The sequence below is a fragment of the Sturnira hondurensis genome, unplaced genomic scaffold, assembly GCF_014824575.4.
Source record: "Sturnira hondurensis isolate 20B ecotype Veracruz unplaced genomic scaffold, ASM1482457v3 Scaffold0022908, whole genome shotgun sequence".
Classification (NCBI taxonomy): Eukaryota; Metazoa; Chordata; class Mammalia; order Chiroptera; family Phyllostomidae; genus Sturnira; species Sturnira hondurensis.
In genome coordinates this window covers 5906371-5922983 of record NW_028095539.1, presented here as the reverse complement: position 1 = coordinate 5922983, position 16613 = coordinate 5906371, and the positions used below count along the sequence as shown (strand labels likewise).

Here is a 16613-nt window from a genome sequence, read left to right as displayed (position 1 = left end):
GGTACCCTGGCACGTGTCACAGGGCCACAGTTGGTGACACGTGCCAGGCTGCTGGGCTAGGGTCGGACCCAGGTGGGCACTTCTGGATTCCCTATTTTTTTGCTGGGGGAGAGAGGGTTCCATTTTTCCAGATAAACAGATTCTCAGGCAAAAGGTGGCCTTCGGGAGCACTTAGAAAACACAAAGGTTGGTCTACAAAAAACGCGACTGACTGCACACAGACACTGGCGTTCTTAACCCCGTTTCTGCAGAAATAAAGAAACAAAGGACTAATGCACCTTCTTTTTAATTGTCATTTTACAGCTCCTCGCCGTAGCCAGCCCCCGACCTTCCCTTCGCTGACCACTTTTGTAGGCTACAGGGGACCAGGGAACAAAGCTGGGGCCTGGCACCCCCACCACGCTGCCAGCCTCGCCCCCGGAGAACAAGTCACAACTACAAATTATCACGACAATTAGCGCCCGTACTTGGGAGATGGGCGAAGTGAGGAGGCCCAGCTCCTCATTGTCAGCTGGTCTATTTGCTGGTGACCTTGCTCTGGAGGCGATGATATTCCTTCAGCCTGTGAACCAGATTCGAAACAAAGAAAAATGTAAATTAACAAACACAACATGCACTCAGTTCAACGAACGCAGGCAGAGCTGGGGGGGGCGGGGGCAGCTGATTGTTAAGATGTGTGTGAAGTTGTCTTTTCTGCCCCCCTCCATCCCCTCTCCTGCCCTCCAACCAGGGTGAGGTAATTAATTTATCTCAGGGAGAAAACACTGCTCGTCATTGTCAAAGACAAAGCGCTTAACCGGCAATGGGAGAAATGAAGAGGTCGTGATGAAAACCCGGTGTGTTTGGAGCCATTTAAAAAGGTTTATAGTCAAAAGGTACAAACAGAGGGTGGAGGGGGCAGGGCAGTGTTGGCAGTTGGGGCGGGGGGCGGGGGGGAGTACTGAGAGTGGTGGGACTGGATTCCACGTCTCTCCTGGCCTTGGCTCCGGTGACAAGAGAATGGCTCTAGGTGGCTGCGTTCCCAGGGCACGTGTCAGAGAGGAGAGGGACTCGAGCCTTCTTCCCCACCCCAAGCCCCAGGAGGAGCACGGCGGTGACTAAGAATCCAGAGCAGGACACACAGCCCTTCTGGGCTCCGCTCCACAGCTTCCTGGCTGTGTCACCATGGCCTGGTTACTTAACCACTCTGGGCCTATTTCTGGAACTGCAGGTTTGTGTGGGAATTAAACGAGATAATCTAGGAGATGCCTAGAAGTGGCTCAGTCTGTGGTAGCTGCCGGCAGTAAATGACCCTGTTTGCCCTTGTGTGTGCCAGCCCCTGGGCCACACCCAGGCTTGGGGCCCGCTGCCAGGCTCCTCCTGCAGGCCAGGTTCTGGGCCCCATGCTTGACTTCCACAAACTCCCATCACTTTCCCCGAACTGGTGAGGCGGGTACAGTTTACAAGCCCACGTGGGGTTCCCACATGTCCTGAAGGGCTCTGAGACCGACCGCCCTGCAGTCAGGATTCGAACCCCGGTTTGAGTGGCTTTAGATGCATGCCACCCCACTGGGTCATGGCTAGGATGGCTTCCAGCCGGACCTGCAGCCCGGGTAGGGTGACATGAAGGCAGAAGCTGGCCAGGTGGCCTTCTGAGGCTCCTGTCTAATCTGCCTAGGAAAGGGGCTCCTGGTGGAGTCCCTGCAGCTGGAGAGGGTGCCAGTAAATGGCAGAGGCGCAGGGCAGAGCCCCGGGACCTGAGACCCAAGTCCCCAGGACCCTGCTGGCTGTCAGCTGTGCCTTCGGGCCCTGCTGAGATTCGGGCAGGCTGGGACCAAAGCAGGCCTTGAGGATACCATGAGCAGAGGGACAGAAAGCCGGGGTGGGGTGGGGGCATTGCCTAGGGCAGAGCAGTGGTTGGAGCAGTCCAGGTCCCAGCAGAGTCTGACCCCCTACAACTGGGGGGCTGGGGGGCCCGAGGACCCGTCAGGGCCCAGAGCTCCTCACCTCAGGGAGTTGATGTTGATGAAACCGGTGGCATCGGTTGGCTCGTAATCGCCCTGCACATTCATGCTGCACAGAGAGAGCGGAAGCCTGTCAGCCCAGCGCCTGCGCTGCCCCGTCCAACCAAGGACACGCCTGCAGCCAGCCCTGCCCTCGGGGCTGTGGCGGCTCTGAGGAGTGTGCAGGAGTGGCCCATGCTGTCCAGGGCCCCGGAGGCCAGGGGCTGCCCACGGGAAGAGCCTCGGACTGGCAGGCTGCAGGGCGGCCTCCAGCCTTCCCCACAGGGTCTGCCCACTGCGCTGCCTTTCTCCTTGCTTGCCCAACCAGCGAGACCCTGTCTGGCCCTTTCTTACACCCGGACACTCTGCCAGGGGGGCACGGAGAGTGCCAGGCCAGCCGCAGCTGTGCTCATAGGACAGACATTCCCCCCATCTACGGCTGCCACATTCCACAGTCTTCACCTTTTCGGGTGCTCTCACTGAGCTGCCCCTGAAACCCTTCCCAGCTGCAGTCGTTCAAGTGCCACCACCTCTGTTGGCCTCTCAGCGCCACTCCCGCCCCATCACAGTGCTCGGGGCCAATCCCTGGCAAACGCTGGTCTTGCACTAGAAAATGGGGCTTCACATGAAACGATGAGGCGGGCACCTGGCGCATGGAAAGGACTCGCTGTTGCTCACAGCACTCACTCATCCACTCATTCATTCACTCAAGTATTTATTAAGCACCTACTACCCACAGGAGCTATGCCAGGGGCCTAGGAAACAGGAGCAAGACAAGAACAGTGCCCATGGTGGGTGGGGGAGCAGACATGAGCAATCAATCACCCATCTGTTAGTTATGACTGTGATAAGCTCTTTGAGGACAAGTTCAGGGCACTGTGGTCCCAGATCTGACTCTGCAAGGCCACCCCCTCCCTATCTGACTCCCCAGGGACCCCCTCCGTGCCTCTTGGGGAAAGGGGGACCAACCCGTTTCTCACGGACCCCTTCTTATGTCCTGCCCTGAATCAGCCCCTTGTCTCCGGGTCTGCCAAACTCCAGCCTCAGGACACAACGGTTTCAAGGAGCCTTCTCGGGAGAGGTGAGACTGGTGGGGGGCGAAGAGGGGATCTGCTGTGTTTTGTTTTTTTTCCAGCCACCCCGAGGCTGTCTGTATCTCTGACTGGCTCTTTGTGGACTGTGGACTTTTTACAACAAGTAGGGTCTCTGCCCCTACCCCGCCCCAAACATGGCGGGGCTTGGGTTCTGTTGCCCTCCCCTCCGTGCCCTGCCCTGACCTTCATGGGGCCTTGAAGCCGGCACATGGAACTCCCACGCCCCCACCCCTCCATCCTCTCCACCTCCCAGGGCCCCTCCAGAGCTCAGGTGGCCGAAGTCACCAGCATCCGACCAGCAAGTTCCTTGTAAGGGGACCTGACATGAGACTTCTGAAGGGCTGCAGTTCGGCACCCTGCACCGGGAAGAGGAAAAACTGGACCACACCAAAGCATCAGCCTACAGACACGTCTCACTCCCACTTCAGAGTCACCCGGTCCCCTGTGCCAGGGTCCTTGTGCTCAGTCTGGGGGAGGGGACCTGAGGGGAGAGGTCAGCAGCCCTCCACCCCGCCTCCCATCCTGTGCATCTGTCCTTCCGCCCCCATCTCCTGCGTATCAAAACAAACGCATCCCCTTCCCCCAACAGGCTCCCACAGCCCTGCAAGGTGAGGCCACGTCGTCGAGGGTCCAACCTGTCCCACGAGGCTGCCGAAATGTTCCCGGAGGTGTTTCTCAGGCACAGAAAAACCTCTTTTTAAAACTGTGGTTTGGGGTTGGTGGGGGGGGGGGGTTGGAAAAAGAGTTTACAATGATTTTTTTCCGCCTCCCCTGACGGTCTACAGAAAACCTCTATGCTTTTATTTCTGTGCATTCGAGTGGCGCTGACCTGCTCTGTAATTACGTTACTTTCTACCTACTGCGCCGCGGCATTTCCAGCCCTGCTACCTCTCGCGGCTTCCTCGCTGGTCCCTGTGACGCTGTCACTCAAGGGCTTTCAAGTCAGCGATGTAGAAATCAAAAAGAAAAGGGAACTAGTCGGAGACGCAGTGAGAATAAATGCTCCTGCTTTTCTCTCTTTTTTCCCCTTTCCCTTTTTACTTTATTCATTTAATCTCCCTGAGGGAGACTCTAAGGCTTAATGAAGGGTTGGGCAGATCATTAGAGGCTGTTGATTTGGAGGGGAGGGAAGAAAGAGCCCGAGGGAGAAAGAGAGAAGATAATTTGACGTTTACCCCGACTGATCTAAACTGATTCGGTTATATTTAGGGCTTATAAAGTGTTTAGAAAGACTGAAGGGGGGAGAAACTCAACACGGCGAAGAGAGGGAGAGAGAGAAATTATATCGACTGCCAAACAAAAGTCGTGCGGTAATTCTCACCTGTCCCCCGGGGGGCGGGGCGGGGGGGCGGGGAGAGCCCGCCTCAGCCTGAGCGAAGCCGGCCGGGACTTGAGTGAGGGGCGGCTGTCTGTCCCACAGGGGTCTGTCCCCACCTCTCGTCGGGCCGGGCGGCCCCCACACGGACGCCTCGCTCCTCGGCCGAGGCCACTCTCTCATTCTCGATGCAAACAGAGGCCCAGCGGAAGGGCACCTGCTACCTGTGACTCAGCCCACCAGGCCTGGCTGTGCCCGCCACGTTCTCCTCGGGGCCTCGGTTGGCGCGTCATGGGGACCCCTCGTGATTCTCCGCTGGGTGCCTTTCTCGTCTCGTTAACTGTCCCCTCTGTCCCTTCTTGGCTTCAGAGGACAAAGAGAAGCCTGCCGCTCCCCAGTGTCCTCAACCCATCGTCTCCTCCCTCCCCTCCAGGCCCGCGTGTCCAGGTAGTTCTCTGGGCCTACCTCAAAGGAAACCCACCCTCAAGGGCATGACCTTTCCTCAAAGACATTCTCAACTCAGTGTTTGCCGCCAGAATGTCCCCAGCCGCTCGTGCCTAAAAACCCAGGATCTCTTGATTCTGGACCTCTCCATCTCCCTCCACACCCCAGCCCTTTTGATTCCACCTCCTAAACATCTGCCGAATCCTCCTGCTTCTCTCTATTACCAGAACCGTGGTCCCCACGGTGCACGCTGCCCAGAAGGCGCCAGGGGCCCGGTTTCTGCCGCAGCCAGTGCCCACCTCACTTACATGCATTCTCTAGGGCAGCCCGAAGGACCCTTGAAACACACACATACCCAGTCACGTCCTTCCCTTTCAGGTCTGCTTCCAGGCCCCTCAGGCTCCAGCCTCTTGCCCCTTGCATTCTTGTAGTGGCTGGAATGTTCTAGATTCTTCCAAGGCTCAGAGCCTCTGCCATGACACACTCTTATCTTTCCAAGATCAGCTCAAAGATGACTTCCTCAGGGATTCTTCTCCACACTTCGGTGACCACACCCAGCCAGAGTACCCCGCGCCTCCTCACAGCCTGGAGTCACCTTCCCTAGCTCTACTTTCGGGGGAACCACTCAATGGGTGCCTCCCTCCCCCTCGAGTCTAAGAGTCCCATCGGGGCACAGGTGGTGCTGACCGGCTACCCAATGGTCACCCTGTGCTCTGCCCAGCGCCCCGCACAGCGCTGTTGAGAAAGCCAGTCAGAAGGGACACTGGACACCTGAACATGTGCCAGCAGGGGCACAGGCGTGGGGACACGTACCTCACCAGCTCCTCATTGTACAGGGACAGTGGGGACTCCCGGCCGAGGATGTACACCTGGCCCTTGAACACGGACACTGTGACCTTCCCTTCCACGCGTTCCTGCGACTTGGCGATGCAGTGGCGGACAAATTCACACTCGGGGCTGTGCCAGAAACCTGCCGGGAGGAAGCAGTGTGGGTGCTCGGGAGACCACCTCCATGCTGTGGTCTCGGGCCAGGCAGGGCCTGGGGCAGGGCAGCTGGCCACACCCCGTCATGGCCTGGGTAGGCCTCCTTCTCTGCTGCGTTCCGACACCAGCAACCATACCAAGGGACCAGCCCATAGGACCCCATCCTGCAACTGTGTGGCTAAGGAGTCCTCCTGGTTTCTGCCATACGGTCACCCCCTGAGGGTCAGGAGGAGGGACGATAACCCACTGCTTCCCGCCACTCATTCAGGGAGCACTGTGGGCAGGAGCCAGGGACACCACGGCGACGAGACCCCGTTCTTTGCCCACAGGGAGCTCAGTTTGACAAGGGCAACAGAGTTATCAGGCAGGGGACCAGGCAAAACTCAGGCAAGTGTCACCCGGGGCCAGTGATGGGGGTGCCCAGCAGCTGGGTGGCAGTTTGGGGGCCAAGAAGGCTCTGCCTATGTGGCCTTCACATCCCCGGTGCCTTCATCTGTGGAGGGGCGGTGACTCGGTGTCCCCTCCTGGGACTAGTGGGTTCACTGCATGTGGAGGCCCTGGGCGCAGGGGCTGCTGTGAATGCTGGTGTCTTGGCCCAGGGCCACAAAGAGGCCCACCCCTTGGGGATCAGTGGACTGTTGTCTGCAGCCTGCGATATTTTCATTGCAAATGTAACATTAGCAGGCACTCTGCTAGGCTCCTCATATGGACTAGCTCTTTGAATCCTCGCACGGAGCCCATAAGAAACTCTCTCGGCTTCTCGCTTTCCTGGGGGAGGACCTGAGGGAAGCCAGGCTGCAGTGGGTCTGACCTCAGCTGCCCCAAGTGGTCATGACCCTTCTTCACACGATCCCCTTGGAGCTCTCCTGTCTGTGGCCCGAGTGCCCGGTGAGGTGCCTGGGAAACGAGCCATTGCCCCTCACCGTGCTGTGTCCCCAGGGCGGAGGCCAGGAAAGGCCGTGTGCCTGCTCCCTGTCCAGGCAGGATCAGACCTGTGGGCAGCCAGCTCCGGCTCCTCGCTAGTTTCTGTGGAGGGGCCAGCAGGTGGGCTGGCCAGGGTGGGGGAGGGATGGGACAGCTCGAGGGCTAGGATTTCTCTGAAATGGAGCTGGGAAGGTGAGCCCACCTGGGCAGCTGTGGGGCCAGATGGCTTGTGATCCCCTGCCCTGATAAGGAGCCGGGTCAGCCCAGGGTCCGGGGCTATTGTTGGAGCCGGAGCCTCCGGGGACCTATGTGCAGGCTCTCAGTGGCAGCGGGGAAGGAATGCAGGCCTGCTCTGCCACGGGGGGCCTGCAGGGCGGGGGAGGGCCGGGCCCGGAGAGCAGAGGTTGGATCCTTGCTCTCCAGGGACCTGCTGTTTGGGTTCACATCCCAGTTCCACCCTGACAAGCAAGGTGATCTCTCTGTGCCTCGGTTGCCCATTTGCACAATGAGATACCATTACTCCCCACCCTCCTGGGGGTATGTGGGTTCACCAAGAGGACGGGGGCCAAGCTCTGAGCGTTTTGCGTTTGAGATTTGAACACGGCCTCCGCCAGCCCTCACTGCATCCAGGAGGACAGGATCGGGAAAGTTGTCCAGAGCCCCTCAGGGGTACCCTGAGGCGGCAGGTCCGGCTGAGTGCTCCTGACTCCGGCCTGACCCCGGGCGCCAGCGGGAGGGGACCCTGATGCCCCCACCTCCTGCCATGTCCCAGTGCCCCGCCTCGGCCATCTTCTGACGAAGTTGGGGTGATGAAGCCATTAAGTTCCCAGCCTGAAGACAGGCAACAGACAGAGACCAGATGGGGGCTGAGGCGCCCATCAGAGCTCCGGGCCTGCGCTTTCTCTCGGGGTCTCCTGTCTTCATCCCCGGGGGGTCTCATGCTTGGAATTCCGTTCCCTGCAGGTCCAGCCTGGGAGGGGGGCAGCGAGCTCATCATGCTGCGTGGGGGACACCCCGCATGTCCCAGGCCCGTGCATGTCTGGGGGCTGGGGCTGGGCCAAGCACTGGGCTGATGGGGGTGACAGCCCCTGTGTGAGTTGTATATTATGCTCATTTCACTGTTGATGCAACTGAGGTGAGGGGAGGTGAGCTGCACCCCCTAACGAGATGGGTCCTGAAGCTGGGGTTCTGCCAGGCAGACTAGTGCATTTGAGGGCGGGGAAGAAGAGAGGGACACAGTGGTCATGGTAACCAGGGCACCTAGGAGCGGGCCATTCCTCAGTTTCCCTGTCTGTGCCCCAAGACCACAGGGCCTCTGAGGAAGCCAAGCACCACAGTGAAGTGGCGGGCTCTGTCACAGGGGCCAGACAGACCTGGGAAGAAACCTGGCCTGGTGCCCTTTACAGGAAGGGAAACTGAGGCTCAGGGCAGAGACATGCCTGCCCAAGTTCATGAACCCAGCAGAGGAGAGGCCTCCACCTCCTGCCCCCACACCTGGAAGCCACGTCAGGGGCCTGTGGTTATTAGCACGTGCTGGACTAGAGAGGGTGCCAGGCTCCGCTCTGGATGCCTCCTTAATGGCCATGCATTTGGTCCTCACTCCGGCACCTTGTTAGCCCCACTCTGCAGATGAGGAAACTGAGGCATGGGGAGGTGAAGCAACTTGCTCAAGCTAACCCCTGGTGTACAACATTTATGTGGAAAATCTCCTCCAACAGCCCCTCCGAGCTGCTGGGGGGGGGCAGGCTGCCACCTGAGGCCGATCTGGACATCTCTGGGGGCCCAGGCGGCAGGTGCGCCTGGGAAAAATTGATGTTAATCGTAACCCAGGATAAGCCTCCAGTGCCCTCGCCCAGTCCCCTTCTCCTCCACCCTGAGCTTTTACCTCCTTTGAAATCTCCTAATCGCTGTGACTCATTTTGGGATTTGGAGGGCTTGGCGGGTGACAGAGCAAGAGTACAGACCAGGTGGCTGGCAGAGGGGCGCCGAGCCCACAGCCAAGGGCCAAGCTGTGCCTCAGACACTGGGGCTCCCCGTGCATGCCACCCAGCCCTTGGATCCCCCCCACTGGTGGCTCGGCCCACCTTTCCTTCCCCTGGGATCTGCTGGAGGGGCCGAGGGCCTAAGAACTCAGCCTCTAAAGCAGGCTTGTCCTGGGCTCATAGCCACCCCTCAGCAGCCACGAAACCTTGGACAAGTGTCTTCCCCCGCTTGGGGCTCAGAGTCCTCACCCTAGAGCAGCTGAGATCAGGTAACGCTGGTCAGTGCCCAGTTCCGGGCCCCACAGCAGGACAGGTGGAGGCCATTCCCTCTGGGAGGGGAGGGGGGCTGATGGCTGCGCCCCACCCATCCTCCAGGACACCTCTGCGCCGGAGCGGCCAGGCCAGGTGTTCCCTCCATTGCAGCCCGCCATGTCTTAATGACTCTCTCGCTTTGTAACCCAAATCCGCCTTCCAGCACTGAAGCCCCACGGAGGAGAGAGTCCGCAGGGGACAGTGGCATTTAAACACCTGTCTGTGCCTAGGAAGGGGGGGCCGGCTTCAAAGCCGCTGGAAACAATGGGAGGAGGAAATAACACCAGCCAATAACGCGAGTCTTACTGAAATCCCAAGATGAGTTACAGCGATCAGGAGCTTCCCCAAACCCTGAACCTCGGGGTGGAGGAGAGGGTGGTAGAGGCTCCTCCACGTAGTTACTACTTGTGTGAACTTTCCCTGGTGCCCCTGCGGTCCAGGCTCCCAGAGGCGTCCAGATGGGCCTCAGGCGTCAGCAGCTTGGAGGAGCTGTTGTATGTGGTTTCTCTCTTGGGGAGACAGAAACGTGGCAGAGCGGGTCAGCGAACGTTCTTGGGAAAGGGCCAGAGAGCGTCCTGGGGGTCATGCCGTCTCTGTGGGGAGGACTCTACTCTGGGGGGCTCAGAGGCAGCGCCAGACAGCGTATAAACGGGCGAGCAGAGCTGTGCCCTAAAACTAGTCACGGACCCTGACACGCCCATACTTTCCACAGGTCAGGAAATAGTACTATTCAAAGAAAACCTTCCCCAACATTTAAACATTTGAAACCTAGTCTTAACCCACAGGCTGAACAAAAACAGGTGACGGGCCCGATTTGGGGACCGTGTCACACAGTGCGGGGCGGGGGGCCGAGAGTCAGGGGGCCTGCACTCCAGCTCTGGGACGGCAGGGGGTCTTCCCAGCTGTGCAAAGGGAACCCGCCCACCCTGCACACTAATGTCACCCCCGGCCATGGCACTCGTGGGCTGGGCAGGCGGCTGTCCTGGTGACCTCCCAGTGAGTCCAGCCTGGGGCCGAGTTCTTGGCCAAGGCAGCCTGTCCCTAGCCTGAGGCAGTCTGGGCAGTGGCTCCAGGCTCTGCCTCCAGACAGCCTGACCTGGGGTCAAACCCAGCAAGGACGCTTCCCAATGGGTAACTTTGTGCAAGCTTCTCCCACTCCGAGCCTCAGTTTCCTCATCTGTAAAAGGGCCTGGCTGCAGTTCTCCTAGGCCAGTTGGGAGGACCCCCGGGGACAGTTCGTGTCCCCACAAAGTGCCAGCACTGGCACATGCTGAATAAAGGATGCATCCTTGGAGTCATGGAGATAGTGGGTGGCGGGGCAGCGGACACCTCAGGGCGGGGGGCGGGGGACTGGCACACTTCCCTTGACACTCTGTGAACAGGGCAGGTCCTGACATGCCCCTGGCTCCCTCGTCCCCTGTCCCCACTTGATCCCCTTCAACCTGCGGGTTTCGGGTGGTGGCCCTGGACAGCATGGGACAGGAGAAGGGTGCTGTGGGCAGGGGCTTCGGGGACCACCCACCCGTGTACACCAGCTCTGCGAATTTCAAGCCCAGGCCTTGTTTGATTTTGCGCACTTCCCGATCCATGGTGAAGGCCTCGATGTCTAAATGAGCGTGGTAAAGGACCGTCCCCGCTGGGGTCTCGTAGATACCTAGCCATTTTTCCAGGCAGGGGGAAAAGGAGAAAAAAAGAGAGAAACGCATGAAACCCAAACTGTCAGCAAATGACAAAAAAAAAAAAAATAATAATGACTCGTCTGACAGGAGACAAGCCGGTCGGACCCATTCACTCCCAGCTTGCTGCAAAACGCATCTGTCATTATGCTCACGCTGCGGCCACGACAGTCCACTCTGTGGCTTGCGGAGAAAATGTCTGGATGCCCCCCTTTGAAGAGGCCTGCAGACGCTGGAAAATGACAGGGTTCGGAGCAGCCCCCCTCCTTCCCAACGCGCACCCACCGGCCCGCAGCTGAAAACCTGTAATTAAACCGACGACAGTGGAGCCCGGGCCCCAAATACCCCTTCCTCCCTTCTTCTGGGGAGCCTGGGGAGGGGATGGCTGTGCACACGCGTGCACACGTGTTACACGCACAGCTGTGCCCCTGCAGAGCCGTGCTGACTGCTGAGGTGGACGGCTGGCACTCCCCTGCGCTGACCCCCCTGCACAGGTGGGGAAACTGAGGACTGAGAAGGGATGTGCCCCAGGGGGGGCTGGGAGCTGAGTCCAAGCCCGAGCCCCTGACCAGTGAGTCGGCTAGTGGTGGTGACCCACACCCACCGCTGGCTGAGGCTCAGGATCAGTCCCTCCATTTGCCAAACAACCTGCTTGGACCAGACGGGAGGACCAGACCTGGGGAATGTCCAACTGGGGGCTGCGACGCCCTGCACATGAGAACACGGAGGCACCGGGACAGGGAGCTGCCCATGCGCACACAGCCAGGCCCCTGTTGGCTGGCCCTTCTGCTTCTCGAAAGTTCAGGTGAGCAGGTACAGCCGCCCTTGGACCAAGTGCCCCGAGTTTGTGGCCCCCAGGAGGAGGGGCAACAACAGCCGCACCCCCACGAATCTACCCCAGAAGGGGCCTTTTCCCCACCGCCTAATGTTCCAGCAGCAAAGGGGCAGGTTGCCGTTATCCTGACCATTTACCCCCATCGTCCTTGCAAACCGGCTGCATTAACTAAAACAGGAGGGAGCGGCACCCTGCGCTGGCCCACAGCATCATCACAACAGACAAAAGGCAGCGCCAGCCACAGCCTCGATGTGCGGGTGAACGAAATGCGGCCAGCCACACGCCGAAATGTCACTCAGCAATGAAAACGCAGGACCTCCTGTCACCTGCTGCAACACAGTGACCCCCGAGGACATCTGGCTGCATGAAAGAAGCCCCTTGCAGGAGGACAAATCGCATGCGATTCCAAATGAACGAGATCCGTAGGAACCAGATCCAGGGGGATAAAAGAGAAAACTGGTTACCAGGGGCTGGGGGTCAGTGTGTGGTGGTGACAGAGCTTCAGTTTGGGAAGAGGAGAAAGTTCTGGGGCCCTGGAGACGGACGGACGGAGGAAGTGACGGTCGCACAACAGTGTGAAGGCATCCTCAACTAAACACTTATAAAGACTAACTTGGTCAACTGAATTATGGTTTACTACGACTATTAAAAACCCTTTTAAAAATGGCGAAACCACAAAAGAGATTGTTTGCCACTCTGAAATTCAAAGGGGGCTGAGTCGATGTGGCCAGCCAAAAAGTCCGCCCCCTCCCACCTGGATTGCTTCTGCAATCCTCTATCTGTGAGTCGGAATCACAGCCATGTTAGAATTCAAGGCAAGGCCCTTTAGGGTTGTCCGGCACCATGTTCTCCTGACTGTCGGCTGCAAGGCCCGGGTTCAAACGGATCCTCCGGCAGGCAGGAGCCCGGTGTACAGAATAGACAGCCCAGGCCCTGCTGCGGGGAGCAGGCGCCTCTCTGGAAACCCTGCCCCCATCCCAAACAATCCTGAAAAGGCTAATCTGGTGCAACGGCCAATTTTACGGATGGGGAGACCGAGGCCCAGAGAGGGAAATGACTTGCCCAAGGCGCCCAGACCACCATCTGGGGCTCCCTCACTGCCCCAGGTGGCCTCTCAGGGCCTCGGCCGAGAGATGAAGGGCTCACGGGAGCATGAAAGGCAGCGCCCAAGTCTCCCTCGCTGAGGCTGAGGGGAAGGACCTGGGTTCTCCCTGAGGCTCCGAGATGCCAGTCTCTGTGGGACACACACATGACAAAGAGGTCAGGCGTTGATACGATTACAATGTGCCACAAAAGAGCTGATCCCGTGTCACGGGGCCTGAATCCACTGTGGCCTCTGGGGAGGAAATGGCCACCCAGCAGGACAACGTCCACGCCCCCGGGGTGCCCCGCAGGCCGCACTCGCCTCATCCTCACCCTGGTGAACTCGGTGGAAGCAGACTCCCAGCCCATTTCTGCCTGTGGCTCAGAGACAGCCACACGGGGCTGGGAAGGCTGGCGGAAGTGGGGGCGGGCGGATGGGGGGAAAGCCTTTGCAACAGCACCAAGGGGCGGGAACGTGGTGGGGGGCACGGAAAACCTGTGCACAGACAAGGATGCAGCACGGGAGCTGGGGCCACTCCTTGGGGGGCAGCAAGGCACCACTGCCAAGCGGCTGCAGGTGGCCCCGGGCACCGAGAAGGGCCTGCCTGCTCAGCAGCCTCTTTACAGAGACGGACTCGTGAAGAGCATTTGGAAAGCCCTGCCTCCCAAACGGCAAAAACCACCCCAGTGTCAAGGGGGTGAGCGTTCAATGATCCCAGGAGCTTTGTCACCAAGAACAGGGTGATTTCTCGAGTCACCCAAAGCAAGATAATGGCAGAGGCCGACTGGTCCTCTCATCCCAGCATGAACTAGGAGCTCAGTACTCCTTAGTTGGGAAACAGCCTTCTCCTGGTTAGTTCTGCCACCTTTTGGAGGACGCCAGAAACTTTCAAAGCCAGTCCTAACACGGGCACAGACCCCCACCGCAGCGCCAGCCTGGGCAGGCCAGGGGCGGGGGCTCCTTTTCGGTTCCCGGGGAAACTGGCGGCCCCGTTTCCGGCCCTCGGCTGAGCCAACTGTGGGGCGTGGTGCAGGGCAGGGTCAGGGACCGGAAGTCCCGCACCACTGGCTCCTTCACGGGGAGGGCTCTGCTTGGCTGTGTGTGTGGCCCGGGCCCGCTCAGCCCCTTGGGGCCCCAGGCAACCCACCTGGAAAATGACATGGTTGTAGTTTGCTGCTCTGCCTTCTAACATCCACCTACCCAAAGGTGAACACCCAGACACGCTGTTCCCCCTGCCCCTGGGGTGGCGTGTGTGCTGATGGCTCTGATTCTAGGACACTGTGGCCAGCTCCCCAGCATCACTTCCCGACAGGGCAGAGAAGGGACGAGGCAGGTGGGGTGCAGGGTTCGAGGAAGACATCTAGGCTTTCCAGTGAGGAAAGGCTATGACTCACCTGAGGGCTTCCCCAGGGCTGGCCCGGCACAGCTGTCCCCCCCGCCCCCCGGGAAAGGACAGGGCTACCTCCACCTGAGCCCCCAGAACCAGCAGCACAGAAGCAGCCGGCGTGGTCGCGAGCACTCGGCGCGGTGAGTGGTCCTGCTCCTTCCCAGGGAAGGTGTCCACAGTGACGGATCGGAGAGCTTGTTTTCGGGGTGCTGCCGTTGTGTGTGTGTGTGCACGCGCGTGTGCACACAAACACTTTAAGATCTTCCCTCTCCTCTCCACAGGAGTGAGGGCAGATGATTTCTGTGNCGGCACAGCTGTCCCCCCCGCCCCCCGGGAAAGGACAGGGCTACCTCCACCTGAGCCCCCAGAACCAGCAGCACAGAAGCAGCCGGCGTGGTCGCGAGCACTCGGCGCGGTGAGTGGTCCTGCTCCTTCCCAGGGAAGGTGACCACAGTGATGGATCGGAGAGCTTGTTTTCGGGGTGCTGCCGTTGTGTGTGTGTGTGCACGCGCGTGTGCACACAAACATTTTAAGATCTTCCCTCTCCTCTCCACAGGAGTGAGGGCAGATGATTTCTGTGTGTTTCTTCTGGAGAAAAAAAATGACTTTAAAGAAACCGGTGACAGAAACCTGATGCTAAAAGACTATGGATTTGGGGCTTTTGACAGTCGGCATACAAACCACTGAGCAAAGAGGAGGAGGAAATGACAGCTGAGTCTCAGTGTCGCCGTGGAAGAGACAACAGACATCTCCGAGTGACACACACAGCGGCCCCCAGTGTCTATTTTCATCGCCCCGTGTTTACAGCAGAAAGACGGAGGTGTCAGCAGTTCTCCGTGAGCAGCTTCAATCACACCATAATCACTGCTGGGGGGGCAGGGAGGGGCGCGAGGAGCTGGGGCGGGGGCTGGGCTGCGGGAGAGTGGGCCCAAGAGGAAGAGGTGGGGCCAGAACAGCTGCTGCCACTTAAATTCTTGTCTGTTCCTGACACCGCCAGGTTAGCCTGGATTGAGCAATTTGGCAGAATTGAGTGGGATCGGAACTCAGCCAGAAGTCGGGCTTTTCGGGGGCGGTGGGGGGTGGGGGCACCTGGACCAGAGGCTCTGGTCCTTTGGGAAAGCAGTATCTGGAGGCAGGGATTTGGAAACGCCAGGGGAAGGGAGGTTGGCTGGAGCCCAAGGGCATCCCTGTTAGGTACCAGGGCCAAGAAGAGAGGCAGTTGCCATGGTGACAGGGAGGCAAGTGATGGTGGGACTGTAACCATCCTCTCTGCTCCTGGCCACCCCAGGCCCACCCTGGCCACCCCAGGCCTCTGGGAGGGCAAGTGCCTTTGCTCTGCAGGGCTCTCTCCACTCTCTGCCCAGAAGGTTCTACCTGTGTGGAGCTTCCGTTACGTGGGCAGGCAGCCCTTGCTCCTTCTTGGCCAAAAGTAGAGGGGTGAGGAGGAAGTGAGAAAAGGGGAGAGTAGGAGAAAGATGGGCAGAGCAGAGGGAGAAGGGCAAAGAGTGGAAGCGAAAGAGTAAAGGGAAGAGAAAGCCTGCAATGAGGAGGAACAGGAGGAGGAGGAGGAGGAGACGGCAGAGAAGAGGCGGCAGCAGGCAGAGACGGGCAGGCTGGGAGAGGAGCGGAGGTGAGCAGAGGACAAGGACAGAGCTGGCTCCTCTGCCTTCCTCCTGCCTGCCCTGCCCCCTCTCCTCCCCACTGATTTCATTTACTTCACTTAATGAGCCCCCCTCCAGAGCTAAAAAGATAATGCGATCATGAGGATGTGAACAGCCGCAATGCAGGGAAAGCTACTCCACCCTCGGTTTCCCCAGCCCCTGCCCCTCTGACCCCACGGCCCCTCGTGTCACTGAGCCGGCCACCCAGGGCCACCCCAGGTCCAGGGCACTAACACTGCCCAACTCCCTAACCCTCAGCCCCCGAAACAAAACAAAACAAGCCCTTAAAGAATTTCAATTATGTGCTTTGTAAAATCAATACAAATGACATTTTCCCCTTGTACACTGAGATAGCGACAATAGTCTTCCTGCTCTGTCCTCAGTGTAATTGGCAATTAACAGCGTCTCCCATTACTGTAGACTTAATAAAAACCTCGAGGAGGGCGCATCCTTATGTCCCAAGTTATCACCAGCTCTTTCTTTCTCACTAGGAGTCACTGGGAGCGGAGAAATAAGAACAAGCAACCCCCCCAAATTAGGAAGCCACTTTCTTCTCGATCCCCACAACCCAAGTAAGACAGCGGGGGGGTGAGTTAGAACTCCCAGAGGGAGAGGGTGATGTCGCCCACGACAGCATTGCCCTGGCCGCCCGCCTTTGACAGCTGGGGTCACAGAGAGGGGAAGCACCTTGCCCAGGGTCACACAGTGCGCTCCTAGAGTCGATCACTCACTGTTTTCCCCAAAGACGGCACAGTTCTGACCGAACCCCCTGCTTCCAGGGACAGTTCCGTGGGTGTGCAAACACAGGACATGGGCCGGGGTAGGTTGCACCCCAGGGATCTGCTCCTCGGTGGGGGGAGTAGTCTGACCCGAGGAGGTGGCAGAACTGCCTGCCAATCCCATGGCTTTGACCTTCAAGGGGATGGTGCCCCC

The 16613-nt window shown here is 59.1% G+C and overlaps 1 protein-coding gene across 1 annotated transcript in view; it reads right to left on the bottom strand.

Annotated features, from left to right (window-relative positions):
* Nucleotides 1-270: 270 nt before the first annotated feature.
* The window catches only part of ASS1 (argininosuccinate synthase 1), a 47724-nt gene continuing 31381 nt past the window's right edge, over nt 271-16613 (bottom strand). Inside the window, exons 13-16 of the mRNA XM_037036766.1 lie at nt 10560-10691; nt 5649-5805; nt 1987-2052; nt 271-562 (exon numbers count right to left, since the gene is read on the bottom strand). Of these exons, the coding sequence (XP_036892661.1) occupies nt 517-562; nt 1987-2052; nt 5649-5805; nt 10560-10691 (401 nt within the window). The 3' untranslated portion in view covers nt 271-516. The remainder of the gene's footprint in view (nt 563-1986; nt 2053-5648; nt 5806-10559; nt 10692-16613) is intronic.